The sequence below is a fragment of the Miniopterus schreibersii genome (genome assembly GCF_964146895.1).
Source record: "Miniopterus schreibersii genome assembly, chromosome: 20".
Classification (NCBI taxonomy): domain Eukaryota; kingdom Metazoa; phylum Chordata; class Mammalia; order Chiroptera; family Miniopteridae; genus Miniopterus; species Miniopterus schreibersii.
In genome coordinates, this window is record NC_138122.1 from 20,988,912 (window position 1) to 21,016,489 (window position 27,578).

Genomic DNA, 27,578 nt, shown 5'->3' on the forward strand with positions numbered 1-27,578 from the left:
GCCTGTTAAATTGGTCTCTGCCCCTGCAGAGAGTCACTCTTAGCCAAATGTTCCCCTGTTGGGAAGGATGCTCTGGGTGACCCAAGGCCACAGCCTGGTTTTCTGTGATCCCATTTGCCAGTTTGTGACCAGAAGTTGGGATGTCACGGGTGCAGGGGAGATCATGGTAACCGGGGCCAGGAGAGGTGGTGGGATGCTGTTGAGTCTGGGTGCATTTTTTGTAACTGGAAGACTCTGATTTTCTTTTATAAAGTGGCAGGATTGGACTTGATGATCCCTTCTTGCTTGGAATTTGGTGAGTTTGAGAGGAGGTGGCTGGGGCAGCTGTTTCAATACTTTGAAAAACATTTTTTTAAATTTTTTTTATTGATTTTAGAGGGAGGAAGGGAGAGGGAGAGAGAGAGATAAAAACATCAATGATGAGAGAGAGTCATTGATTGGCTGCCTCTTGCACGGCCCCCTACTGGGGATTGAGCCCCAAATCCGGGCATGTGCCCTGACTGGGAATTGAACTGGTGACCTCTCGGTGCATGGGAGATTGCTCAACCAACTGAGCCACGCTGGCCAGGGCTGTTTTAACACTTTCTTTAATAAGAGGCAGATATAAGGGATGATTTTCACAGGGTGACACCAACCACAGTTATGCTGAATCCTTGGAAAAGTAGCTGCAATCCTACTCTTCTACCCCACTGAGAGGGTCCACCAGAAAGCTAAATTATAAGGGTAATATCATGAGAGTGAAGCATACGTAACAAGTACCCAATGTTTAGCACATTCTCAAGATCATATGCTATTTCAAGTTATTGTTACGTATATTTTAGTCTCAACCTACAATCTAGACAGACTACACCCCAAGGGCTAAACCCAGCCTGCCACCTGTTAGAGTATAACCTGTGAGCTAAGAGTGGTTTTTGCATTTTTAAGTGGTTGAAAATCACAGAAGAATGTTCTGTGTCTTGTGAAACTGTTTGCAATTCAAATTTCAGTGTCCGTCAGTAAAGCTTGATTGGAACACAGCGATGCCAGTTTTCTTGTCATCTGTGACGCTTTCACGCCTTGAGTAGTGGAGACAGATACTCTGTGACCCACCAAGCCTAAAATATTTATTATCTGGCCATTTACAGAAAAAAAAGTTTGCTGACAATTTCACAGACTGTGATCTCTATTGGAATCAGCTCCATATGTGTATATATTTGTTGACTTTGTCTTATCTGTGATGTTCAAGACCACATCCATCTTGCTCACCATTGTCTTTCTAGATCTCATCGATGTTTCTCTCTCTCTCCCTCTCCCTTTCTCTCTCTCTAAAAGTCAATAAAAACATATTAAAAATAAAATAAAATAGGGGTTTGTCTTCCCCTTTAAGCCTCCAAGATATTATATGTATCAGGGTTCAGCTTCATAGCACAAATGAGGGAATGAATGATTGAGTATATGGTAAAATATGATTATCTAATTTTATATGGCCTGTATAATGTACATAGTGTATAGTACTGTATAGATATATGCGCTTTTCTCTATGAAGCATGTCATAGTAAACATTTACTATATATAATAAGTTACATACTAAATTACTATAAATATTAAATTATTTTTTTAGTTTTAATTATTTAATTTATTGATCGGTTGATTTGGTTTTAGAGAGAGGAAGGGGGAGAGAGAAACATCGATGTGTTGTTCCACTTATGCATTCATTGGTTGATTATTTATTTATTTTTAATTTATCTTTATTGTTGAGAGTATTACAGGTGTCCCATTCCCCCCCCAATTGACCCCCTCCACTTTGCTCCCACCCCCTCCCCAGGCCTTCACCCTGTTATTGACTATGTCCATGGGTTATTCGTATATACATATAGCTTCTTTGGTTAATCTCTTCCCACCCTCCACCCCCTTCCCTCTTTCCTCTGAAATATGATCGTCTGTTGCATGAGTCAGTGTCTCTGGATCTATTTAGTTTGTCAGATTCTTTTGTTCATTAGCTTCTTCTTAAAGAAGACCCTTCAACTTTTCCTGCAGTGATGGTCTGGTGGTGATGAACTCCTTTAGCTTTTTCTTATCTGTGAAGCTCTTTATCGGACCTTCAGTTCTAAATGGTAGCTTTGCTGGGTAGAGCAATCTTGGTTGTAGTTCCATGTTTTTCATCACTTTGAATATTTCTTGCCACTCCCTTCTGGCCTGCAAGGTTTCTGTTGAGAAATCAGCTGACAGTCATATGGGTGCTCCCTGTAGGTAACTAACTGTTTTTCTCTTGCTGCTTTTAAGATTTTCTCTTTGTCTTTAACCTTTGGCATTTTAATTCTGATGTGTCTTGCTGTGGGCCTCTTTGGGTTCCTCATGTTTGGAACCCTCTGTGATTCCTGGACTTGTAAGTCTATTTCTTTCCCCAAATAGGGGAAGTTTTCTGTCATTATTTTTTCAAATAGGTTTTCAATTTCTTGGTCTCTTTCTTCCCCTTCTGGCACCACAATAATATAAATGTTGGGCCTCTTGAAGTTGTCGCAGAAGCTCCTTATACTATTTTCATATTTCTGGATTCTTTTTTCTTTTTGCTCTTCTGGTTGGGTGTTTTTTGTTTCCTCATGTTCCAAATTGCTGATTTGATTCTCAGCATTCTCTACTCTACTGCTGATTCCCTGTAAATTATTCTTCATTTCAGTTTGTGTAGCTTTCATTTCAAATTGGTACTTTATTATGTTATCGATTTTCTCAGTTATTTCCCTAATAGTATGCTTAAACATCCTTATAAACAAAATTCTGAACTCTGTATCTGTTAGGTTGCTTGGCTCTATTTCATTTAGTTCCTCTTCTAGAGATTTCTTCTGTTCCTCCCTTTGTGACATGCTTCTTTGCCTCCACATTTTGGCTGCTTCCAGGTGTTTGTTTCTATGTATTAGGTAGAGCTGCTATGTCTCCTGGAATTTGTAGAGTGGCTTTGTGTAGTAGGTGTCCTGTAGGGTCCAGTGGCTCAGCTTCCCCAGTCTCCTGAGCTGGGCCTTCTAGGTGCTCCCCTGTGTGGGCTGTGTGCACTGTCCTGTTGTACTTGAGCCTTGGTTGCTGTTGGCTTCACTGGGAGGACTTGACCCCCCGGCCAGTCAGCTGTGAGACCAGCTGGTGTGCTGGAGACACCCCTATGGAGCAGGCTTTGGTGTTGACCAAGTGCGCCCCTTGAGTGTGTCACTCGTGGATGTGGTAGCGTTGTAATCCAGCGTGGTTGAGTCTGACCACCGGGTGCACTGTCTGTGGGGCCTCCCGGGAGGTGCACAGTCAGCCTCTGCCAGTGCCTTGCCCAGGGCCACCCAGCATGAGCTACACAGCAAACGGTAGTTGGCTGCTCCTTGTGCTGGGCTTGGAGGTGCCCAGGAGAGGCCCAGCTATGAGCCAATGCAGCTGCCGCTAGTGCCAGATCTGGGGCCAGTTATCAAGCTGTATGGGGTCTGCTGCTGCTTGTTTGAGGGATTTTAAGAAAGTCCTAAGCATGAGGCTCCAGAGGCCACTTGCACAGAAAAGCCCCTGGAAATGGCCTGGATGAGCTGCAGGTGGGGAGGGGCGGGGCCTCCGGGAATCACGGGGCGGGGCCAAAGGTGTGGGTCAGGTGCTGGCGATTCCAATATGGCGCCTGCCTGCCGGCTGTGTGGGGAGGACTCGCCAAAGGAGCCATGGCCTCCGCCAGCCCTTCTGCCCAGGAGGAAGCCGCCCTCCGCCTCTCGCCCGGATCTCAGGCAGGTTAGTTCCTCCCCGAGTGTCCCGGGTCCTTTCCGGCTGCTCCCGGCGCTGGGCTCAGAGGGAGCGTCCGAGTGAGTCCGCGCCGGGCCCTTTAGAGGAGCTGCTGGGCCTCCCGCAGCCTCCGCGACCCTCAGGGACAGTCCCCGCTGGGTTCACAGCCCGGAGTTGTGGGGACGTCTCTTCCCGGCCTGGAGCCCTGGGCTGGGGCCTGCTGGGGGGCTGGGACCCTCCCTCCTCTGGGAAACCCCCACCGCAGAGATTCCCTCCCGGGTTTCAACTGCGGCACCGGGGGGTGGGCCTGCGACGAGTCTCCGCCATCCAGCCCCAGCCGCCCGCGTCTCCGCCCCTCCTCCCGGTCTCAATGCTCCTTCAGCTCCCTGGTTGTGGGGCTTCTGTTCAGCCAGGTCTCAGGAGGCTCTGAGTGATGGTGGTTCTGCATTTTAGTTGTCATTTTGATGTGGTTGCGGGAGGCGGCGGGTACGCGGTTACCTGCGCCGGCGCCATCTTGTTTCTCTCCCCATTGGTTGGTTCTTGTATTTGCCCTGACTGGGGATCGAACCCACAACCTTGGCATTTTGGGGCGATGCTTTAACCAGTGGAGATACCCGGCCAGGGCTAAATATTAAATTATTTTAAAGCTTCGGTACTTTATTGTTAGTGACCTCATAGGGATGCTGACCGGGGGGTGGTTAGTCTCCGGTTCAGAACAGACGGAACCCGGAAGCAGGTGCTCACGCCCCAAACTGTCAGCTGAATCTCCAAGTGGGCTACTTGGCCTCGCCCCCTGCCTGCCCACAGCCTGGGTTCCCGCTCCAGCTTCCCATAAGCCCCGGCGTTCAGTAATGATCTCCATAGTCCCCAGGGTTGGGGACAGAGGAGGTGAGGGGGTGAGGACAGGACCAGCGTGGGTCTAGATCGGTGACATCATCTTACTGGAGACATTCTTGCAAGTGTGCGCCCGGCTGGCGGCAGGCCATTCTGGGCTCCCGAGTCCGTGGGGGTGTCAGGGTGTTAATAACGTCGCCTGTGCCGAGTGGCACAGATGGATGAAGAGGCCACCCGGGAAGCAGGAGGAAGGCGAGGGTGGCGTGGGGTGGGCTCACGGGCTGAGCAGAGAGCTTCGATGCTGTGCTCGTGGCGTCTGGTTAGCTGCTGGCTGCGAGGTCCTCCTGGGGACCACAGCCACGATGAGAGAACCGGTGGCGGTGATAGTGCTGGCGGTGGTGAGAAGGATGCCTGTTTCTGTCTCTCTTCTTTGCTATTTGTTTCTTATGATGAAAGTTCTAAATTCATTGCACACATTAAAAAAAAAATGTAGCTGAGAAGGGAAATAGTTGGATTCAATCACTGAGAGATTTCATTAAAAAAAAATTAAAATCTATGGAGCGTCTCCTAAAGCTGTGTTCTAGATTCTGGGAAGAGAGGGGTCATGGGACAGACTTCCTCCTTCCTGGAACTTACAAACAGGTGAACAAACAAATCAGACATTTCCAGAAAGTGACGAGAGCCATGGAGAAAACAGAGCATGGAGTGACTTGGTAGGATAGTTTAGCAAGAGATGATTTATTATTCACATTTCCGTGTGCGCGCGTTTCAAGGTCTTTCCCCCTCGTATCTGGCCTTTTCCTTCCCTGCTGATCTAATGATGTATCATCTATCTAAAAATGGGATCATGATGCACATTCTGTGTTGTAACCTTATTTTGTCCACTGAGTATACTGTGAATATCTTTCTGTTTCATTATTTATTCATCTGCATCTTTATTTTATGGGTGCAGAGCAATTTATCATGTGGGCTGTACCACACTTGTATGTCCCTTACGATTGCACGTAGGTTACTTAGGCTGCTTTCAGTGTGTTGAAGGGCCGATGCCTTGGGAGTCTGTCCTTTCATCATCATCATCGCCACCTCCCCGGCTCAAGCTTGCTTGTACCGTCCCTCACCGGGACCATTGAATAGCCTCCTAACAAATCCTCAGGCTCCATCTTACACTCTTCTGGCCAGATTTTACGTTTCTGATCATGTCACTCTTGTGCTCCCAAACTGTCGCTGGCTCCCTAGTGCCTACACAATAACACCTAAACACTTTAGCTTTATCACTTTTGGGTTGGGCATCAGTAAAACTGGATGGCATGAATAAGTATGTGAAAAGACGCTCAACGTTCTTAGTCATTAAGGCAATGCGAATCCAAAACTACAATGAGGTACCACTTCACACTTACTGGGTACTAGGATGGAGATATATATGTCTCACCAAATATATATATTTTTATATGTACATATATAATGGGATATATAATATATATAAAATGGAGTATATACACACACAAACACACGCATATCTATCTATATATAGATATAGATTTATACATAATGGAGCATTGTAAGTGTTGGCAAGGATGCGGAAAAATTAGAACCCTCATACGTTGTGGGAATATAAAATGGTGCAGTCTTTGTTGAAAGCAGTTTGGCAGTTCCTCAAAAAGCTAAGCTTAGAAAAACTGTACAACCAAGCGAGGTCACTTCTAGGTCTACACTCAAAAGAATCGAAAACAGGGACTTGAACGGGGGGGGGGACAGGGGGACGGGGGGACGGGACGATGGGACGACACTTGTGTGCCAGTGTTCACTGCGGCGTTACTCACAGTGGCCAAAAGATGGAGCAAGTCAGGCGTCCATCAGCAAATGAACACACAAAATGTGACCGGATGGAATATTATCCAGCCGTGCAAAGGGGTGAAGCTCTGGTCCATGCTGCGCCATGGATGAACGGCGACAACATTACTTAAGTGGTGTAAGCCAGACACAAAAGGACGAATACGTGATTCCAGGTGTACAGAGTGTGTAGACGAGGCGAGGTCACGGAGCCAGGAAGCGGAGTGGAGGTTACCGCCTTCGAGGGAACGAGGAGTTGCTGCTTGCTGGGTAGAAAAGTTTCTGGAGCGGTGATGTTGCACAGCGGTGTGAACATCATTAATGCCAATGAATTGTAGACCTCAACATGGTTAAAATAGCGAGTTTTATGCTGTGTATATTTGACCACAATAAAAACCAAACCAGCCCTGGCCTGGTAGCTCAGTTGGCTAGAGTGGCATTCTGATACATCAAGGTTGTGGGTTCGATCCCCTGTCAGGGCACATACAAGAATTAACCAATGAATGCATCAATAAGCGGAACAACAAATCTCTCTCTCCCCCCCTTTCCCGTCCCCTCTCTCTGTCTTATCTGCCCCCTCGCCCTAAAATCAATAAATAAAAATTAAAAAAAACAACTGGATGGCTTGTCGATCCTGCCTCCATGCCTTTGCTCACATGGTTTTCTCTTCCTGGTGCCCAGCTTTCTTACATTTCTGCCTATTGAAATCCAAGGCCCATCTCACAAGCCACCTCCTTCCCTGATGACTTTTCTAACTCGCTGTCCCTCCATCTGTTCCCCAGTCGACGTGATCTTTAATTTGTTTGCGCTCTCAGAGTACTTTATATGTTCCGTTTGCGCCGTTTCCTTGCCTTAAGTCCCTAGTAGGTTGTAAGTTCTTCAGGCACCGGGACCCACCTTACCTCATTTATCTTTACATTATTCATTCGGCAGATGTTTACTGAGCCCATTATGGGCCGGTTTGCAACCTAGCGCCAGCATACCATAAAAGTCCAATTAATGCGAAACCGAATTGAAATGCCCGAGGAATTTCAGAGCGGCTAACCTTAAGGAGGGGCCACTTTACGCCCGACTTAAAAGCCTTGCTGGCTTTCGTTCTTGGAAGCACTGGGCTCTGATAGGTTGTTGTTTCCTTCTTCTGGGAACATATATCACCCATCTTTTGGGAAAACGTTTTCCCTTTCCCTTCCCCCAACTCCAGTTCCTGTGATTTGAGAGATCTGCCGTGCTTCTTACATTTTGCTCTCTTGGTCCCTGTTGACTGATTCAAAGTGGACAACTGACCCAAGCTGGGCCAATCAGAGCTTTTCCCTGGGATTTTTGAAAGGGGAACAGAGGAAGAGAGAGCCTGGAGGAGGCCAGGGTGTGTATTGCCGTCTGTATAAGAAGCCGGTGTGCAAAAGGATAGGGTTTGGCTGGTGCACAAAGAGGAGAGTGGAGGCAGAAAGAAAGAGCCTCTGGTTCCAGTTGCACCAAAGATCCAGACGTATCTGTCCATCGCATAGCTTGCTCTGTCTGCCTTCCACTGTCCAGCCGAAAGGTGCAACCTTCCAGGTATAAGACGAACAAGTCCTGGGAATGTAATACACAAACAGCGTGGTGACTAGTTCACGATACTGTGGTGTATCCAGCAGCCCCCCCTTATCTGTGGTTTTTCTTTCCACGGTTTCAGTTACCTGAGGTCAACGGCCGTCTGAAAATATTAAATGGAAGATTCCTAACGTAAACATTCGTAAGTTTTAAATTGTGCGCCGTTCTGAGTAGCGCGATGAGCTCTCGCACCGTCCCGTCCCGCCTGGGTGTGAATCCTCCCCTTGCCCGCTGCGTCCACGCTGTAGACGTGCCCCGCCCGTTGGCCGCTTAGCTGCCGCCTGGGCTATCAGATGGACTGTCGCGGTATCACAGTGCTTGTGTTCAGGTAATTTTTATTCTCCTTAATAACGGCCCCAAAGTGCAAGAATAGTGATGCTGGCCATTCAGACATGCCGGAGAGAAGTGTAAACTTTACCGTAGTGTGTAGGAAAAAGCAGAAAACATGAAGATTCGGCACCATCTGGGGTTTTGGGCACACACTGGGGGTCTTAGAACGCATCCTCCGCAGATGAGGGGGGACTACTCTAGTTTCAAGTTGCTAAGAGATATCTTTTTTTTTTTAATCCTTACCGAAGGGTATGTTTTTATTGATTTGAGAGAGGGAGAGACATTGATGTGAGAGAGAAAGCAGATTGGTGAGAGCAGATCTTCAAAGCTCTTATCACAAGAAAAAAAATTGTAACTACATATGGTGACAGATGTTAACTAGACTAGATGTTAACTAGTGAAGGTTCCAGGATCAGTCCACATCTGCATTACTTGTCATGCTTGAGACATACTTAACGATAGTCACTAAGACTGTGACACGTTTGCAGGGTGACACATGATTATTAGACTTAGTGTGGTGATCCCATTGTAAGGTATATAAAAACGTAGGATCATTCTGTTGTACACCTAAAACTAACGCAACATTGCATATCACCTCTACTTAAATAAAAAAGATAGCTATAAATATACATTCCAATATTCTACTCTTTATTGGATCATCTTGTGCACCGCCCCCCACCCCCTCTTTGGAGACCACGGAGCTAAGAAATTCACTTACCCAGCACCACTTTGCACTGAAGTAGATACGCGGGAGTTGGCTCTGATGACGGTCCCCACCTGACATTTATTTCATGCTCTTTTAAATCCAAATGGGCACTTTCACACCTGCTGCAAAGCTGAGTGATAAAACATCTGTGTTCTTAGTCTTTCCCTTTTCTCTTGATTGATGAGGTGGGTTTCACTCGGGATTTTCTCTTAGCTTTACCCGCATGATGTACCTGGTGATAGTCTCTCCCCCTCCTGTCCCACTAGCCCCGTGAGAGGATGGGCACTTCCTCGGGAGCATCTGGGATTTGGCTACAACTGTCCACAATTCCTCTTCTCTCTCCTGTTGTATTAATTAGGAACCTTTTTGTGGCAAGAGCAGGAAACCCAACTGAATCTGACTGAAGCAGGAAAAAGAATTGGTTAGCCCCCATGACTAGACAGGGTGAACATCTGGCTGCATCCAGGTGCTCAAAACGATGTCACTGAGATTTATCATCTCCCTCATTGCAGTTTTTTGACCAGGTTTTCCTCCCTTCTTTGGCAGTGGCTCTGTGTGTGGTGGCTCCCAGAAGCTCTAGCTCATTTTATCCTTACGGTCAACAATTCCAAAAGAAAGTTTCTTCTCATCAGTTCCAACAGAAAAGTTCAGGGATGGGCTTTTATTGGATTACCTTGGGTAATCCAATGGGCTTTTATTGGATTACCTTGGATTACCTGAACCATTGGCTGCGGTCAGGTAAATGCAATGCTTGGATTGGCCAGGCCTTGGCCGCATGACCACGCCTAGCACTGGGGTCGAAGCACTGCCCCGACCACAATGCAAGGGAGCTGGGGGGGGGCTGTAACCCAAAGAGGAGTGGGGTGCAAAGGCACAAGCTCCACCCGCCTTCCCCACCTTTGAATGAGGACTTTCCTCCACAGAGGCTCAACCACAGTGTCAGAAAAACAAGAGCCTTCTGCCTGGGTTGCAGCTTTCTCCTTGTGGTGCAGTTATGACGCTGACCCCCCCAGGTACTTGCGGTGCAGTTATGACGCTGACCCCCCAGGTACTGCGTGCTCCCTTCCTTCTTGGTAGAAGGTTCCGTGTTGCTGGCAAGCGTGATGGGAGCATAGTAGGAATACGGACCGCTAGGTGGTGCTAGAGCCCTGAGAAATAGTCTTGGAAAGTGGCAAGCGGGAGGGTGGAGGAAGTCCTGTGATTTGGGCATCCCCCCCCCCCCAACTTGAGACAGACAGACAGACGCCCCATTCTAGACTTGGCTCTGCCACTTACTGGCTATGTGACCGTTGGCAAATGACCTTAAGTTTTGGTATCCTTGCTTGTAAAATGGCGATGGCGGCCAAGCCTGCCTCAGAGGGATGCTGTGAGCATCGCCTACAACGCTGCCCGAGTGCCGTCGAATCCGCACACTGTGGAGTGCAGTCGAGTCGAAGTTAATGACGGTGCCAGGAAGCCCGGCCAGTTAGCTGTTCCTTGGGCATGGTTCCAAAAGCAAGATAACTTCCGTGACCTTGTCTCGCACAGTGAGAGCCGAGGGTCAGTAGGGGAAGGGAGGGAGTTCAGAGTCAGCTGGACATGAGTGTTTTAAAACGCCACTTGGAGCCTCCGTGTCATCGCAGTCAAGCAGGTGGACCCTGCCTGCCTTGCAGAATCGTGAGGATATATGTGCCGGGCATTTTGCAGCGTCTGGGACGAGGCAGCCCCTCAATCAAGGCTAGATGGCGATGGGGCTGCCGGTTGCTTTTTGTGATTCTGTCCTCTGGGCCCCCTCTCTCCTCTCCTCTCCTCTCCTGGCCTCTCCCACTTTCTGCTTTAACCCTCATGGCCCAGGGAGTACTGATGTCATGCCTCTGTCTCCAGTGCAGCCCTCTCTCCTGAGTTTGATTCCTTCCCTCGACTGCCCCTCACGCATCTCTCACTCCACATGCTCGAAACACAACCCCTCACCTTCTCATTCCAAACTTTTCCTCCCTCTCCTCCACCCAGTGGTCCAAGCTGGAAAACTGAACATGATTCCGGACACTCCTGCCCTCTGCCCGCTTTTACCCACCACACCAAGCTCTGCTGGTTCTACCTTTTAAATATCCTTTCAAGGTCTCCCCGTCCCCACTGCCGTTGCTCTCCTCATGGTCACTGCTGCAGCCTCATCTTAGCTCCCTGCTCCTTGCCTTGCAGTCACATAGTAGCCGTTGTTTTTTTTGTGTGTGTGTGTGTGTGTGTGAATGCAAATATGATTATTCCCCTGCTCTAAATCCTTCCATGGCTCCCTATTGCCAGTAAGTTGGTCTAAACCTCATAAGATGGCCTAGAAGACATCTAAACACCTTCTACCTCCTTCGCCAGCCTCCTTCCTACCCTTCCCTACCCTGCACTGCCCACCCGACCTCATGGGCCAGACAGACTCATGCTTACTTCCTCAAATGACATCGAGTTTCTTTTTGCCTCTCGGCCTTTGCGCATGATGCTCTATCTGGAACATTCTCCCCTCCCTCCTTTTCCATTTACCCTTCTCTCCCTGGCTCCTAATCAGCTTCCAGGTATCATCACCCTCCATCTGCTACACATCCGCCCACCCATCTGCCCACCCATCCATCCATCCATCCATCCACCCACCCACCCATCCATCCGTGGCTGTATATATAATGTTAAGAAATGGTGTGAAATAGGGATAAGTCCGTATCTATGTAACCGAGTTATCGTGAGATTTCAATGATATTAGGAGGCAATATTATTCACCGGGCACTGGGCCGGATGCGTAACAAGCTCGATAGGTGGCAACTGTTGTCGTCTCGCGAGTGTCTGAACAGCATACCCGCATTCCCCAGCTCCAGCTCTTTCCCGGCCAGACATCAAACATTCAGCTTAATTTTATTATCCGGGGTTGGAGGAAGAGAAATACAGCGCAGGAATTTGGAGAGGGAGTGGTGGGAGTCAGGCTGGACCAGGGAGGAACAGAGACTGGAGGTGGAGCCTGGGGCGTGAGGGTGAGGGGGGTTTCTACCTGGGAGCGTCTCCCTTTAGCACGTGGCCAGAAGCGTCTCCAGATGACCCTGCTATTGCACTGGCATCCATGAGCGTAGGCAAGAAGCAGGAGCCCCGTGTCGATGACCAGGGCTCCTCCACGGGGACAGCTGGTCGACCCCCGGCCCCGACTATCTCTGGGCACTCTGGGGCCGTAAGGGGATGTTGATCCGGTTTTGCAGCCAGTTGGTATAGTCCTCTTGAGGCATATGGATAATGTGTTCTCGCACAAACTGCAGGGCAAACACAGCGGCAGCCTCAGAATTGGTCTGAAAGCCGGGGTCTTTGCTCTCCCCCCCCCCCCCGCTCCCACCCCAAATCCTGGAATATTTGTGATTGAGGTTGGCGGTCCCAGGATGCCAGCGACCATTCAGGCATTCGTGGTGCCTGGAGCATCGTACTGGGAGTGATTCTCTCTAGGAAAAGATCCCTATCTAGCATCCTGGCTTATTTTAAACCCCTTCTATTGACCCAAAGAAATTCAGGGACATCAGGAAAACCCGGCTGTGTGCATTTTTCTTTCTTTTCTACTCCTTAATATCTTTTTTTTAAAAAAAGTCATTTGTCCTTAAATTTTGTTTGGCATGTAGACCCCTTTGAGAATGGATGACAATTATGGGCTGGCCTCCAGGAAAGGGTTAAGACACAGAATGTAGTTTCAGATAGACTCTAGATTAAGACGCCCACTATCCAGGTTCTCAGAAGTTCTGGGACGTTTTCACCGGGGGAGGAACATGCTGTTTTACTAGCCGGGGTCGTGAACTCACCTCAGAGAATGGGGGGAGCCTCGCTATCCCCTCTCTTCTCTTACCCATTCAGAGATTGTCCCACAACTGACTGGTTAAAGGTGGACTCCGTAACTGGCAAGTGGAGGTTGGTGGGACAGTTGCCCTAGAGTTGGTTTTGGAGTAGGCAGCTGGAGTCTTTCCTGGAAGAACCCCCTTGCTCACTTTCTTTTAAACCCATCGACTGCCAGTGAGTTCCCCCGACAATTCCTGCTCTGCTCTGCTCTGCTTCGGGGCCTTTGCACGTGCTCTCCCCCTTCCTGCCCTGCCCTGTGTCCTTCTCTTCATGGTGTTGTCTTTTCAGCATTCGGGTCTCAGCTTAAAAGCCACCTTCCCCCGTCGCCCTGGTTGAGATAGGTCCCCTCTACCTTTTACCTTGAACAAGTGCCCCTCAAACTTGATGGTGCAGGAAAGTCACCTGGGATGCGTTGGTGGATATGGTTTGGAACCTGAGGTTATGCGTTTCTAACAGGCACCCAGGGGAGGTCATGCTGTTGGTCCGTGGGCCACAATTTTGGTAGCCAGCCTTAGAGGGCTCCTTGTTATGGTCACCAGGTGTTTCATTCACTCGTCCATCTATTTCTCTCTCTCTAAGGCCTCCATGTTTCTTTCTGTTTTAAAAATATGTTTTTATCGATTTCAGAGAGAGGAAGGGAGAGGGAGAGAGAGAGATGGAAACATCAATGATGAGAGATAGTCAGTGATCGCCTGCCTCCTGCACGTCTCCACTGTTCATAGATTGATGCTCAACCACTGAGCCACGCCGGCCGGGCAAGGCCTCCTGGTTTCTAGGGGGCACCATTTACAAAGAACATACTGTCCCCTGGAGTTGAACAACCAAGGTCATGTGACCATCCCTCTCCTGTTAGATGATAAGCTCTGTGAAGGTAGAGATCTTTGTCTTCTGAACAGTGCCCGGGTGTTGAGAGGTGGTGGGATGCGGGTGCCAGGGGCATGGTGAGGGGAAAGGACGTGGCGGTTACCTCGACAGCCGCAGCGACGTCTGGGGAGCACAGTTCCCAGGTCCTCAGATCCTGCAGCACCTTCAGGAGGACGTGGGGCCTGATCCTCAGGTCCAGGTTTTCTCCGTACTTCTGCAGTTTTGCCAGGATCTTTTTGGCGGGGCGGAAGTTCTTCAGATCTTCAGGGAGTTTGGACAGAAGATCAAAGTACCTTCCATTTCAAGAAAAGAGGGCCAATTAGGAAGCTGCTGGGAGGTGGGTCTGGGCACCTCGGGCCCTCCATCTCCACTCTCTTTCTACCTCTCTTGTGATGTCTCCAGGGCAGCATCCGTTTTTACCTGGGGGCCTTTCCTCCTCCCTAAACGTAAGGGGCCCACCACCGATCAGGTAAGTCTTTCATTTTTAAGGGCAGTAAAGGCTGGAGTGTGACTTGCAGCTCATTAGGAAAACAAATTAGGGATGCATTTATGATTTTTCTAGCATGCAGACAATGTGAAAAGCTTACAAGAAAGGAAGGGACACGGAGATTTTGAAGCTTCCCTTTTGAGAGTTAATCAGGCCAGGAGGACATGGACACATCTGTGGGGAACTCTCCAGAAAGCAGGAGGTCCTCACACACAGAATGTAGGAGGAGGAAGGGGGTAGGGGAGTAAAAAGGCGGAGGAAGTGTGTGTTTTTCCCATGTCTCTGTAGCGCGTAAGCTTGGGCCACAGCTCTTGTGCGTTTCGGTGGGTTCTGATGCTGTGACAGAGCGTGAGGTTAGCTTGGTAATCCACGGTGGGAGCAAGGTAGACTCTACCCCGGAGGTGGTTCGGGTGTGATCAGGGTTTAAGGTGTGTCTTTTAAAAAAGAGGGGTGGTGGCATCTCTTAAAAAAAAAAAAAAGTTTCCCCTCCCCCTGAAATATACGTACCCACTGTGGAAAAATTTGAAGAAGAAATGTGGTCATCCATCGCACATTTCGGGCTCCTGATACTGTTTTATATTCTAAGATCCATGATTATATATATTTGTGTCTCTTTGTAAGCTCACGTCCCACATTATTAAAATCATGGAAGGGAATTTTGGGCTCATTTTTAGACTCTCTCACCTTACTCTTAGAGCTCGATTTACTCCCCCTGCCAGGATTAGGTTCGTAAAAGCACAGTCCACCGGACTCCAATTCTGTGTTGCTGAGGAGCCTAGAGACTGGGGTCAGGCAGGGGTTTAAATCCTAACCGTTCCTTGTTTGTAAAGTGGGGATTGTACCCTTTACCTGTCAGGACTTTTGTGGGGAATAAAATAGGTAAGTTATGAACGTTGCTTAGGGTGGTGTCTGCCACATCCAGTAACCACTCAGTTCATGTTGCTTTTGGCTGTACTTAGAGTATCACCCCGGGGCACAGTGTTCCTAGCACGTGCCCGCCTGCTTTTGTATCCCGAAGGGGTTAAATTGTTTGGGGAATAGTGGTCGCCCAGCAGACCTCTGACTCTGTGGATGTTTTCAGGTTGTTCTGCCTCGTGTGCCTGTCCCATTGGGGCTGGCGAGCTAGTCTTTATTTGCAAGTCTGAATCAAACAGAAGATAAATGTGGAGAACTGAGCTGGCTGGCTGGTCTGTGCCTCAGGAACTGAGGGAGTCTTGCCTGATTGTGCTCTGGACGTAGCCTGTTTGGGGGGTGGAGGGGGGAGGTCCTATTGCTGGCCGAGGACAGTCTTGGAGGGATGCCTCCCTATTTCTCGAGGGCGAACGGGAGCAAATGTGATTTTGTGACCACAGCCCGCCCTGCCTCCCCTCCAAGGACCGGCTCATCTGGCTCTCAGGGTACTTACCAGTGGTCGGCGATTTCCTCCGCGTCTCCTTTTACCATGGCGACTCTGTGTCTCATTTTTGCTATGTCCTTTTGAAAATTCGAAACAAGGACAAAAGAATGGAACTTCTGGAGGCCTCTCTCTTCCTGGCGCCTGCGTCACAGGTTGTAGGAGAAAGAGGGGGAAGGGTCAGACCCCCGGCTCCTTTAAACCGTCCTAGCGGCCCCTTGAGATCGGACTCGAAACACCTTTCCTTCCTGAGGTCCCCCTAACCCGGCCGCTGTTGAATGGACGCTGTTGAATGGACGGTCTGGCTGTGGTGACGGAGACAGCTCTCTCCATGGTCCTGAAATGCTCTTGCTAAATCCAGTAACTTTTTTTTTTTTTTTTTTAAATCAGCCTTGCCCCACCAGGCGTGGCTCAGTGGTTGAGCATCGACCTAGGATCCAGGAGATTGGGGTTCAATTCCCAGGTTGCGGGTTGCAGCCGATCAATGACTCTCTCATCACTGATGTTTCTCTCTCTCTCCCCCTCTCCCTTCCTCTCTCTGAAATCAATAAAGATATAGTTTAAAAAATTAAATAAATAAAAAATAAATCAGCCTTATTCTCTCCCTGCTCTTGATTGTATTTGCACAGATTCCTCACCTGTGAAGTGAAGGGTAATAATGGTTCCTAGCTCTCAGAGGTGAAGACTAAGTAGCAGAATGTGTTTAAAGTGCTGAACTTAGTGCCCACCTGCCACACAGTGGGAGTTTAACTCACGTTGGTTCCTCTCTTCTCCACTCCCCTTATAATTTTGTGCATGTGTCTTATCTCTCCAAAGAGACTTTATGTTATAAATATGACTGTGCCATTCACCGATACTGTATATGTTTCAGTGGCTTCCCATTTTACTCAGAATAAAGCCCTCTTGAGTAACTTGCCCTCTGAGGCTCTGGATTATTCAGGACCTACAACATTTTCCAGCTTTATCCCTACCTTTCCCATCTCTTCTCTCCCAGAATTTTATGATAAGTCTCTGAGATAAAGTTCAACCTCCACAGCCGGGCGAGTAAGGCCTTTTATGATCTGGCCTCTGTCTATCTCTGATCACCTTGTAAGCAACCCAAGTCCCAGCCACACCTGGCTACTGGCAGTTCCTGGCCCAGTGGGCCCCTTCTGGCTTCTGGGACTTGGCTGTTCTTTCCTCTGGAACTCCCTGGCCTCCTCCGTTTTCCTGTGTGACTCTGGGATTGAATTCCTTCGCTTTTATCGCTTAACTCCTGGGTGACCTTCGACAGGAGACATCTCTGGGCCCACTTTTCTCATCTATAAAATGGGTCTAATAATAGTACCTACCCCATAGGATGGTTGTGAGAACTCAGCGGTAAGTAAACACAAGGCTCTTACACCCGTGACTGCTGTACAGTAAGTGCCCTGGAAATATCACCTGTTTTTATTAAGCTGAAAACGTTGTTTCCTCCAGGAAGACCTTCTGGTTGCTGTTGCAGGCCAGGTGGGACACCCTCCTCCTGCGTTGCCTTAGCCCCCTGCTCACTTCCCCTTTGCCCTCATCACCCTGCGCGGTAACAGCCTGTCTACTTGTCTGTCTCCCTCACTAGACTGGGGGCTCCCAGAAGGCGGGCGCGGATCACCTCTGACCCCGTGGCCCAGAGCAGCCAGTCCATCCACGCTGAGAGGGTGAGAGAGCGGAGGGTCGCCATGCAACTCATGTTGAATGGACAAGTTCACTGGCGTGAACGGCCACTGCAGTCAAGGGACAGCTGGGACGGGAGGCAGTAACTGGGTTGTCAGAATAGAAAAGTTTCCAGTGGACCCCTGGTGCTCTTGAAATCCAGATACAAATTTTAATTATGATGTTTGTGGTTGTGCCTGGTGCAGCTGTCACCTGCCACTTCTCTGCCCTCTTCAAATTCCCTGAGTCCCTTTCAGCCTCAGGACTCTGGATGCACTTTTCCTGTTGCCTGGAATGTACATCTGCCCTCTCACCACCCCACCAGCTCCTCCTCATCCTTCGGGGCTCAGCCTTAGAGTCACCTCCTTGGAGAGGCCTTCCTGGATTACCCGACCTAAATGAGGTCCCCACGGTTTCTCCCCCTCTCAGAGCACCCTGTTCTTTCCCTGTACGGCAGTGATCGTAATCTGTACCTATGTATTTATTAATTCAGTTATTTTTGTTCCTGCCCATAGTTTCCAGGAGAGACTCTAAGCTCCCCGAGGGCAGAGAGCACGTCCTTCCTGTCCCCTGCCGTAGCCTCGGCACCAGCACCCGGCATCGGGTGGGCACAGAGTAGGTGCCAATTGAGTGTGTCCTTTGAGTGAATGCATCTGTGTGTGCCCTTACTTCATGAGGATTTCCATCTTGTCCTGCAGACAGAAGCCGGCCTCCTGGGCCACACTGTAGAACTTGGCCCTCATGGTGGTACACACGTTGGTCTTGCAGTGGATGAGGTCACGGTAGGTGCGGCTGTGGGCACAGACAAGAAGGGCTTGGGGGATCAGGCCCAAGAGACAGACCCGTGAGGCTGGCCTCTCTGGGCCCCAAGGTGCTTTGCAGTGGGGATTCCCTGGACCCACCTGGGCTCTCTGGGCTCACCTGGAGCCTCCCCCAGCATCCCCCGCCCCCCCCCCCCCCCGGATGTAGGAAGGACAGATCTTCCCAGCGGTATCAGGCTGGTGGTGTAGGCCTTCTGAAATGAGCCCACAGTGACACATCTGGCTAGTTGAGCCCAGCAAATGTGAAGGACCACGAGATAAAGATGGACTTTGGAGCTGGGAAGTCCAGGCTCAGACTCCAGTGCCACGTTTGTTAGCTGTGTGGGTCGGGCGGGACGTTTCACTGGCCGAGTGTCAGTCTGCTCCTCTGTAGAATGGGATGGTGTCACCGCTTCATAGGATTGCTTTTGATGAATAAGTGAGATAGTGAATATGGAAGGCTTTGCCCAGGGCCTGGCACAGAGGCTGGATCTGTTGCCATGGCCTGTGTCGGTGCTCGGCGTCTTGACCTTGAGCCCCTTGCCCTGGGAGCCCCTGGTCCTTCAGCAGTGTCTATGGCTCCAGGGGGCCTGGTCTGCACTGGGTTATTTCCCCGGGAAGGTAGAGGGTCTGGTCACCACCGCCCCTCTGGCCCTCCTGGCTTACCTTTTCATCTTCTGGATTGGTTGGCTGTGGCTTTCTCCACTTGTGCTGCTGGACCTCTCGCTGAAACACAGAGGGACAGTTTCAAGTTGCCTAGTGCCTGTTTTTCACACAAAGGGCACTTTCAGGGTCCCCTTGACACCTGCCGGCCCCCAGGATTCAGGTAAGGGAGGTGGTTCCAGTGAAGTCGCCAGTTATAGAACTCGGTGTGTATTTTCCCCATCTCTTTGCCTTTACCCCGTTCCTGGGGTGTCCTTGTTCCCTCCCCCATTACTCAAATCCTACAGTGTTTCCTGGTCTACAGCAGGTTCTACTTGCGCCGCCTCCTCTGGTCCAGCGTTGACTTTTGGTCTCTGCCTATTGGCAGGATGACATACTTTCTGGATCCCAGCTTCTTTTGAATAAAACAGGTCTCTCTACCTAGAGGATAGGTTCATTGTAGATACTTCCTTCCTCCTGTCTACACCCATGAGCTCGTAACCTGGAGCTGAGGGAGGACTTGGTGATGGGATGGTCGAGTCCTGCTCGTCTGTCAAGTTGTCTTGGGTGCTCCTGACCCCAGGCTGACTGACTCTTCCTTTACTTTAAGGATTCTCTTCTCTAAATTGGACCCTTGGGCTGAACATCTATTTCACTTGACTTTGGAGGCAGGCAGAGCTGGGTGCAGAGCCCAACCCTGGTCTTTGGGCAGGGAACTCCGCTCTGGATCGTCAGCGTCTTCATCTGTGACCAGTCAACGCCTCACACCATCTGACCAGTTTTCACGTGGGTCTAGCACCTTCTCTCTCACCCTGTCTCCCTCTGTTTCTTCCAAATGCCTCAAAATCTGACTGGACTGCTTTATCTGTGTGGTTTTAGAGGGTAAGACTTTTTCCCCTCCCTTTGATGGGTGGCTAACCCTTTCCTTTTGGCCTTGTGACATCCAGGACTTCTTTAAGGAGGAAGGCTGGTGCTGTTCCAGACCCCTCTCCATAGGAAAGGTCCTGGCCTTTCCTGCTGTTCCCAGAGGCTCATGGGAACAGACCATGAGGTCTTAGGCCTGGCAGGTGATGGAGCAAATGCTTATCCCACTCAGCGGGGAGGCAGAGCCCCAGTGCTGATACCCAGAAGGCCTTGTGTTGGATTCTAACCAGCTACCTCAACCCCTGCAGATGAATCTTTGGGGGAGTGTGTTGGCTTTGACCTTCCTCATGCAGATGGCTTCCTTCTTTTCTAGACCTGACACCATGACTCAGGGAGGAGTTGGGAGGTGAGGGAAATAGTGTTATTAGCTGTGGTAAACAAACAAACAGATATAAACAACAAAAGATCCCTTGGCCTGTCTCAGTCTTCCTTCCCTTGTCTCTCGTTGACTTTTGGCCATACTGGTCTTTGCTCAGTGCCTCTAAGTTGCTTCCTGTCTCAGGCCCTTTGCACATGCTATTTCCTCTGCTTGGAACACTATTCCCACCTTTCCCACTCACAGGCTAGATCGTTCTTTTTTATTTCAGGTCTCCTCTTAAATGTCAAAGTCAGTCTTGGTTAGGACCCTGATGCTCGACGTTCACCCATAGTCCTGATTACAGGGCTGACTCGGGGGGGTTATCTGATAAATGCATGATTGGCCCATTAGACCAGCAGTTCTTAACCGTGGGCAGGATTCAAGGAGTCCGCGCATGCGGTTGGAAAGAAAGTTACACCTTTGCTTTAGCCGTTCACAGGAATGGAAATCACAGGCGTCTGCACATCACAATTGCAACGGTGGGAGCTATTTTGAAAAATCATTTGCCCTCAACACTAATCCAAAATTACGGCCGTTCCTGGAGCTGCCGCCGAGTCTTGTTACGTGGTGTGTTTGTTGAAGATGCTCACAGATTTACTACATCCAGATATGGCTGTAATATCGTAGTCCTTCTTATTATAGATTTCTTTGTAAACCTTGGTAATTTACAGTTTGCATTTGAAAGCATTTTTCTGAAAGGATCCATAGGCTTCCTTGGACTGTCAAAGGGTTTATGGCACAAAAAAAGTGATGACCCCTGTCCAGACAGAGATTCATCAGGGCAGGCTGCGATGGTCTTGTTTGCTGCTGAATCCCCCCAAAACCTAGCACAGTCCCTGGCACGTAGCGGGCTCATTGAATATTCTTGAGACGAATGAATGACATGGGGACAGATCTCCTCTGCTCCGTTACAACTAACCCAATAAAGAGGAAAGGACTAGTTCTGCAACGTGCCCTCCCTTCTTTATCCCTACATACCGGTGAGTGTCAGCTGTGTGGCTGGTTAGTGTACAGTCGCTGGGGAGAAAGGCCTGGGTACTCGCCCCCCAGCCTCAGGAGTTAAGGGGCTTATTTCTAGTGAGGAAGGAAAAAGCCACCCCTCCCCATCCCCCTTTCCACGGTCTGGTGAGGAGCCTGTCTGTACACGGCCCCTGGAACTGCGGGGTGCCTCCCGCCTACCTGCTGTGAGCCCCAGGCCTTCCTACCTGGATTTGTAGGTGGTCTGCATGTCTTTATAGGTAGAATCGCTCTTGATCTGTCTCACCATCGACAAGATACTGCAAAGCAAGACGAGTCTCTTAATAAGGTACCAGACCTACGGTGCTCCTCAGGCGGTTCCTCTCCGTGGGGGGACAAGTCATTCTCTTTCTAGAGCAGGGCTACTGAGACTCTCCCAGGCACAGGAATTGCCTGGAGAGATTGCTGAGAATACAGATTCCTGGGTCATCTCTTGGGGATTTGGATACATCAGGCCTAGGGTGGGTGGGGCCCAACCCTAAAAGCTGCATTTAAAACCACATGTGCACACACATGCACATAGACACGCACACGCATGAGCACATGCACACTCGCATACACATGCGCGCTTCTGCTGCACATGTGCAGGGAGCACACTTTGAAACCTTAGAGTTTCTCAGCATATTGTGAAGAAATGCCCACCGAAGTGCTTATTACAAAATACGTTTTTTTCCGGAGTTTCCGACCCCTTGAGTCTGGGGTGGAGCCCAGAAATTTGTATTTTTCACGAGCACCCCAGCTGATTCTGATCTTTGGGGACCTGTGGAAAACACTGCTAGAGGAATTTACGAAAAGGCTGTCTTCCTAGATGATGATGTCATCTGAATGCTTGTGCCCCTCCACCTCCGGTTCATACCTTGAAATCCCAACCCTCAAGGTGATGGTTAGGAGGTGGGGCCTTTGGGAGGTAATTGGATCGTGAGGGTGGAGCCCTCATCCATGGGGTTAGTGCCCTTCATAAGAGGCCCCAGAGAGCTAGCTTGTCCCTTCCTCCTTGTGAGGTTACAGTGAGAAGACAGCCGTCTGTGAGGCAGAGGGCCCTTAACGGACACCAGATCTGCCGGCACCTTGATCTCAGATTTCCAGCCTCCAAAACTGTGAGATAGAAATGCCTGTTGTTTATAAATGACCCAGTTTATGGTATTTGTTACAGTGGCCCAGACAACTAAGACAGATGACAGAAGGAGCTCTGGTCTTGAGGCTGGGGACTGGGTAGTTGGCTTTTAGGGGTTCCTAAAAACCCCAGAATTCTTTGTCAGCCTCGACGGGAGCAGATTTGGTGCCTAAAGTGAGAAGGGAATCTAGCTTCTGAAGTGAGGAGGGCGAAAGAAAACCTGCAGCTCCTCCTGTCCCTGCAGCTCCGGGGAGAGCCTTCAACGCCCACCCGCTGCCTTGGTGAGAGATGGGGGAGAATTTCCTCCCGGAGGGTGAGGGTGGGAGATTTCAACAGGCTCTTGCTCTGTAACCATGGTTATGTTATCATTAAAGCGAATGCAGAGGTCACATGGTGAGGTTTGTGCGGACCAGGTCCTTGCGTGGTTTTGTCTTTGACGACCTCATGCGAGTCGCTCATCACCATTCCTCCACGACTGGGAGACGGAGCGATGCAAATGGGTAATAAACCTGTCTCATCGGGGTGCTGCGAGGACTGTGGGACACTGTGTGTGTGAAATAAAAGTCACGGCCGTCACCACCACTACGACCACACCTGCCGTTTGTTGAGTGCTTACAACAATACCAGGCACATTCTAATATGTTAAATATCTCACTGAATGCTTAAAACGACTCATTGGGGTAGACATTACCGCCGTAACAATGATAACAATACTTTACCAGGATAATAGCATTTAACTCTCACTGCAACCCTTTGGGATAGGTTGTCGGTGAGCCTCATTCTACAGAATTGGAATAAGGCTCAGAGAGGTGAAGCAACTTGCTCAACATCACACAGCAGTGAAATGCTGAGAATGGAAATTGACCCTCGTCTGTTTGGTCCCAAGGCCAACGCTTTGATGCTGCTCCATTTCATTTTATGGATGAGAAAACTGAACTTTAGAGAAAGGCTGAGGAACTTGTTCAAAGGCATCAGAGTTTGAACCCAAGGCAGTTCCGACTCCAAAGCCAGTGTTCACATTGTGAGTTCTTACAAAGGGAGGAGCCTTAAGGAGCTGATTGTCATTACTTTCTGTGTCTCTTGCTGATGAATCAGGCACAGCAGTCAGGGGCCAGTGTTGTCTCCGAGTGCCTGCGAGGGCCACGCCTCGGAGCCCCGATGCCAGTTGGGACAGTAGCAGGGAAATTCATCATTACAAGCAGAGGTGAGGGTGCTCGGCGAACTCTAATTATGGTAATAACAATAACCACTAAGTCATATCCGGCATCTCAGTAGGCTCAAGGTGGTGATGAACCTCTCCTGGTGCCTCATTTATTTTCAGCCAGTACTTTGCTTATTTGGAGGAACCTACACTTGGGAAGGGAGCTCCAGCTCTAGCCCGTCTGCTCTCCAAGGCTTTTAGAGGCCAGAAGCTCTGTGGATGAAGCTTCCCACCAGAAGGAAGACATTTCGGGTTTAAGTCTGACACTTGGAGCCAATCACATTGGTCACCAGCCTGAAATGTCAAAGGAGTCTTGTGGCTCCCGGGATAGACACGAGAATCCTGGAGGTAGCTTCCACGGTCTCAGACAGACTTATGTCTCTTCACATCCATTTTGGCTGCATTTTAGTTCTTTGAAGGTGCCATGGTCTCTCTTGAACATGTTTGCGTATGTATATGTGCTGGCTGTAATGCTCTCCCTTCCCCCTATCCCCACCTCCTTTTCATGCTTCATTCGAAAATCTCAGCTTAATGTTTCTTTCTTGGAGGAACCTTCTCTGATCCCCAGACCAGATCGGATACCTGCAGTATTTACTCTCACAGGTCTGAGCTTTCCTGCCAGAACACCTCCCTCTGTAATGAGTACAGAGCCCATACACTTTCATAGTCACTAACAGAATGGATGGATAGAGAACGGTTTTTGGAAATAGATCTGGATTCAAGTTGTGGTCTTACATTCATTAGCTCGGTGACCTCCAACAAGTCACTTTACTTCTCTGGGCCTCATTTCCTCATTTGTAAAACAAAGATGATAGTACGGACCTCCTAGGGTGGTTGTGAGAACCTGGAGAGATGATATATGTGAGAAAAGAACATCGCTCAGTGCTTACACCAGAGAAAACACTCGGTAACTGGGAACGGCTATTGTCAATGGTACCGTGGTTATTCTGATATCCTTTATTTGCCCCAGGAGTCCAGAGAACATACCTGGGTGCGCTTTTTTGCGTCTCACTATCCTTCATGACCGTCCTCCGGGCCTCTTCCCGAACCATCTCCAGGAGCTTCTGCAGATCTGATGGAACATAAGAGGTCACTATCTGGAGGGCTCTCTTGAGACTGGATTGTGCAGGACAGGGCCCAGCCCCCAGCCTAACGTGGCATGAATATAACATTAATAACCATATATTTTTAAGAAGAAAACCGGGTCCCATTACTCCTGTACCGAAACCTTCCAGAGACTTCCTGTTGCACTTGGAATAATTCTGAAGTCCTTACCTTGCCCCTGCAAAGGCTGTTTAGGCTCTGGCCCCTGCCTCCCTCCCTGGCTTCGTATCTTCAGGTCTCAGCTCAAACGTCAGGGTTGAGAGAGGCCTCCCTTAACCACCCAGCTAAACTAGCCCCATTCCCACCATTAGTCTTTTTCAAGCTCGATATCTCGTTTTATTCTTTTTGATCATGTATTATCTGCATTTATCTTGCTATTTATGGTTTTCTTATTTATTGTCTGCTTTTTCCTTCCAAAATGTGAGCTTAGGGAGGCAGGTACTGTAATTCTCTGTAGCTAATCGATAGATACGTGTAGAATGAAAGAAGGTTTAAGAGATCCGTAAGAGTCACGCGTCTGCTGATGGCTTATCTTAGCTCCACTTCAGGTAATACTCCTGTTCTGTAAACAGCTCTTCAGGGATTGGACCTTTTTTGGTCCCTTGTTGACAAGGGAGATGTTAGGAATCATGGGTGGTTGTTCCTCTGAGTCCTAGCCACTCACTGAACTTTTGCACATTTCTAGCTCTGATGGCCCCGGTCGGGCTTTCTGGTCTACCTTGACCTCTTGTCCAACCTACTTGAATCAACACTACACTCAATCCTTGTCAGCCCAGCCCAGCCCAGCCCAGCCCAGCCCAGCCCTGGCCCGGCCCTGGCCTGGGCCTGGCCCGGCCCTGGCCCTGGCCCTGGCCCTGGCCCAGCCCTGGCCCAGCCTTGGCCCAGCATTGGCCCAGCATTGGCCCAGCTTGGGTGCCACTGAGGGGACATGGCAGATGTGGCCATGGCAGGAAGGTGTCCCATGCAGCCGCCTCTCATGCCCCCTGTTTCCCTTTCTTCCTTCTCCATCTTTCCGTATAAATCCTTCTTTTCACTTCCCTGTCTCCTTGAGGCTCAGGCCAGAAAGTTCTGAGAGTGAACTTTTTACATGACGTATGGGGTCCACTCATAGCTGCCTCTGGTGGGGGCCCGCAGGCTCCCCCGAAGGAGTCTGCAGAACCATGTATTTGTGCATGTTTGAATTTCTCTTCTGGAGAGAGGACCTGTCACTTTCAATAGAGTTTCTAAACAACCCGTGTCTCCAAAATGATGAACCACGGAAAAGGTGTGCTCCAGAGTGGGGATCACAGGGTGGTAAAACTCCCGTGTAGAAAACATTCAGGAGAGGCAAATCCTTAGAGACAGAAAGTAGGTTTGTGGTTGCCAGGGGCTGAGGGTGGGATAGGAGAGGGTCTGCCAAGGGATATGAGGTTTTCTTTTGGGTTGATTGAAATGTTCTAAAGTTAAATCGCGGTTACCCAACTCTGTAAATTTACTAAAAATCATTGAATTGTATTCTTAAAATGAGTGAATTTTAGGGTGTGTAAAATTATACCTCAAAATCTGTTAAAATAGACAATGAATTTCAAAAGTTAGTATGAAAAAATATAAAATAGTTCATTAATAATATTTGTATTCTGATTACAGGTTGAAATGATAATGTTTTGTATAAACTGGGCTTGATGAAATGCATTATTAATGTGGTAAACAGAGAAATTGATGACCATTGGCTGTCTCCCAAGGAGTGGTAGCTCAGAGTAACCCAGGTTATAGGGTATATTTCTGATCTCCTTTGGAGTAAAGCAAAGGGGTCCAAGGAAATAGAACAGGGCCAGGGGCCCCTGTGTCTCTCTAATTGAGTCGGGGCAGAAGTGGGGCAGGAGGCGGTCTTGATGTCCGGCTTCAGGGCGAAGTGTCAGGGCAGATGGGCCAAATCTCAGGCAGGACTTACTGATGTGGAGAGGTTCTTCGTCTGGCTTGGTTGAAGACGATTCAGTGTCCTCGACGTCCTTGCTGCCTGTTGCCTGGATGACCACGGTGGGCGGCTCCTCTGAGCCAGGGTTCATGGAGAGCATGCTGTTCTGGGGAGAGGAGCCCGCGCTGGCCCGGGACAGGCTGAGTGTGGAGCCTCGCCGGCTTGGTTTGCGGCTCGCGGTGCGTAGTGTAGGAATTTTGAATTTCTTGGTCTGAAGGAAAGAGAAGATAGAGGGCTTTTAGAAAGGAAGAAGGAAGGACAGAAGGGTGGGAAGAGGTAAAGAAAGAGGGAGGGAGGCAGAGAGGGAGGGAGGGAGGGAGGGAGGAGGGAGAAAAAGTGAAAACCTGGTCCTGAATGTGAATTCCTTTTGGCTCTTCCCAAACACTAGGAGATACATGGCCAGCCTGAAGTGACCCTCTGTCACAAACTGAGATAATTTAAGAATGTGTGCTATTTGAGGTAAAGGGGACGAGACTTTTCTATTCACTGAGCTCCGTGGTTGCCCAGGCCATTGCCACAGGGAGCCAGACCTGTGTTCCCACGGCCTTGCCATGGCCTAGAATGTTTTTCGGCTTTTCTGGAGTGAGTGGTCATCAGAACTGATTTTTAGCCTGTGGGAGAGGATGGGTGGCTCTAATTTCTACATGTTGGTTTTGACCCCAAATTGCACCTATCACACTTAATTGTTCACCAGGTTGACGCCTGGGCCTCAGGAATGAAGATTTGTATTAATGTGTGTGTTTTTTTCCACCCCAAAGAACACCAGACAGAAAATTCTAAGCCTGACGTTTTTGTAGGGGGAAGCAGATGTGGCTGGTGCATTGGCACTCTTGTCGCGGGGGGAAGACCTGTGGTTGTGATGGGTAGGAAAGTCTAGATGACAAGTCTCAGAAGCTCTGGGTAGGTAGGGAAAGTCCTGCGAGGGGAATGTGGATTTTTGGAAGGAATGGAGTCAGAGAGGGCTGGTTATGTGTGTATGTGTCTGTGCTTGTGTGTATGTTTGTGTGTTTGTTTATGGGTTTGTTTGTGTGTGTGTGTGTGTGTTTGTGTGTATTTGTGTGTGTGTGCTTGTGTGGGTGTGTGGTAGTGTCTGTGTCTGTGTGTTTATGTGTGCTTTTATGTGTGTGTGTGTACACACACGCTCTTGGTGTTCCTTCAGAATGCACTGTGTGAAGTCATGTCCTCATTTCACTCAGGACCCAAGTCCCCGAGAGGCTCCTGAC

The 27,578-nt window shown here is 49.3% G+C and overlaps 1 protein-coding gene and 1 long non-coding RNA gene across 3 annotated transcripts in view; one reads left to right on the top strand and one right to left on the bottom strand.

Moving 5' to 3' along the window:
• LOC308549877 overlaps positions 1–27,578 on the top strand; it is a 216,587-nt gene that overhangs the window by 34,097 nt on the left and 154,912 nt on the right. The window lies entirely within an intron of this gene.
• The window catches only part of CCDC60 (coiled-coil domain containing 60), an 83,700-nt gene continuing 67,979 nt past the window's right edge, over positions 11,858–27,578 (bottom strand). Inside the window, exons 7-14 of the mRNA XM_081122987.1 lie at positions 26,332–26,566; positions 24,285–24,369; positions 21,171–21,242; positions 18,708–18,767; positions 17,911–18,033; positions 15,586–15,717; positions 13,797–13,986; positions 11,858–12,261 (exon numbers count right to left, since the gene is read on the bottom strand). Coding sequence (XP_080979113.1) covers positions 12,160–12,261; positions 13,797–13,986; positions 15,586–15,717; positions 17,911–18,033; positions 18,708–18,767; positions 21,171–21,242; positions 24,285–24,369; positions 26,332–26,566 — 999 coding nt within the window. The 3' untranslated portion in view covers positions 11,858–12,159. The remainder of the gene's footprint in view (positions 12,262–13,796; positions 13,987–15,585; positions 15,718–17,910; positions 18,034–18,707; positions 18,768–21,170; positions 21,243–24,284; positions 24,370–26,331; positions 26,567–27,578) is intronic.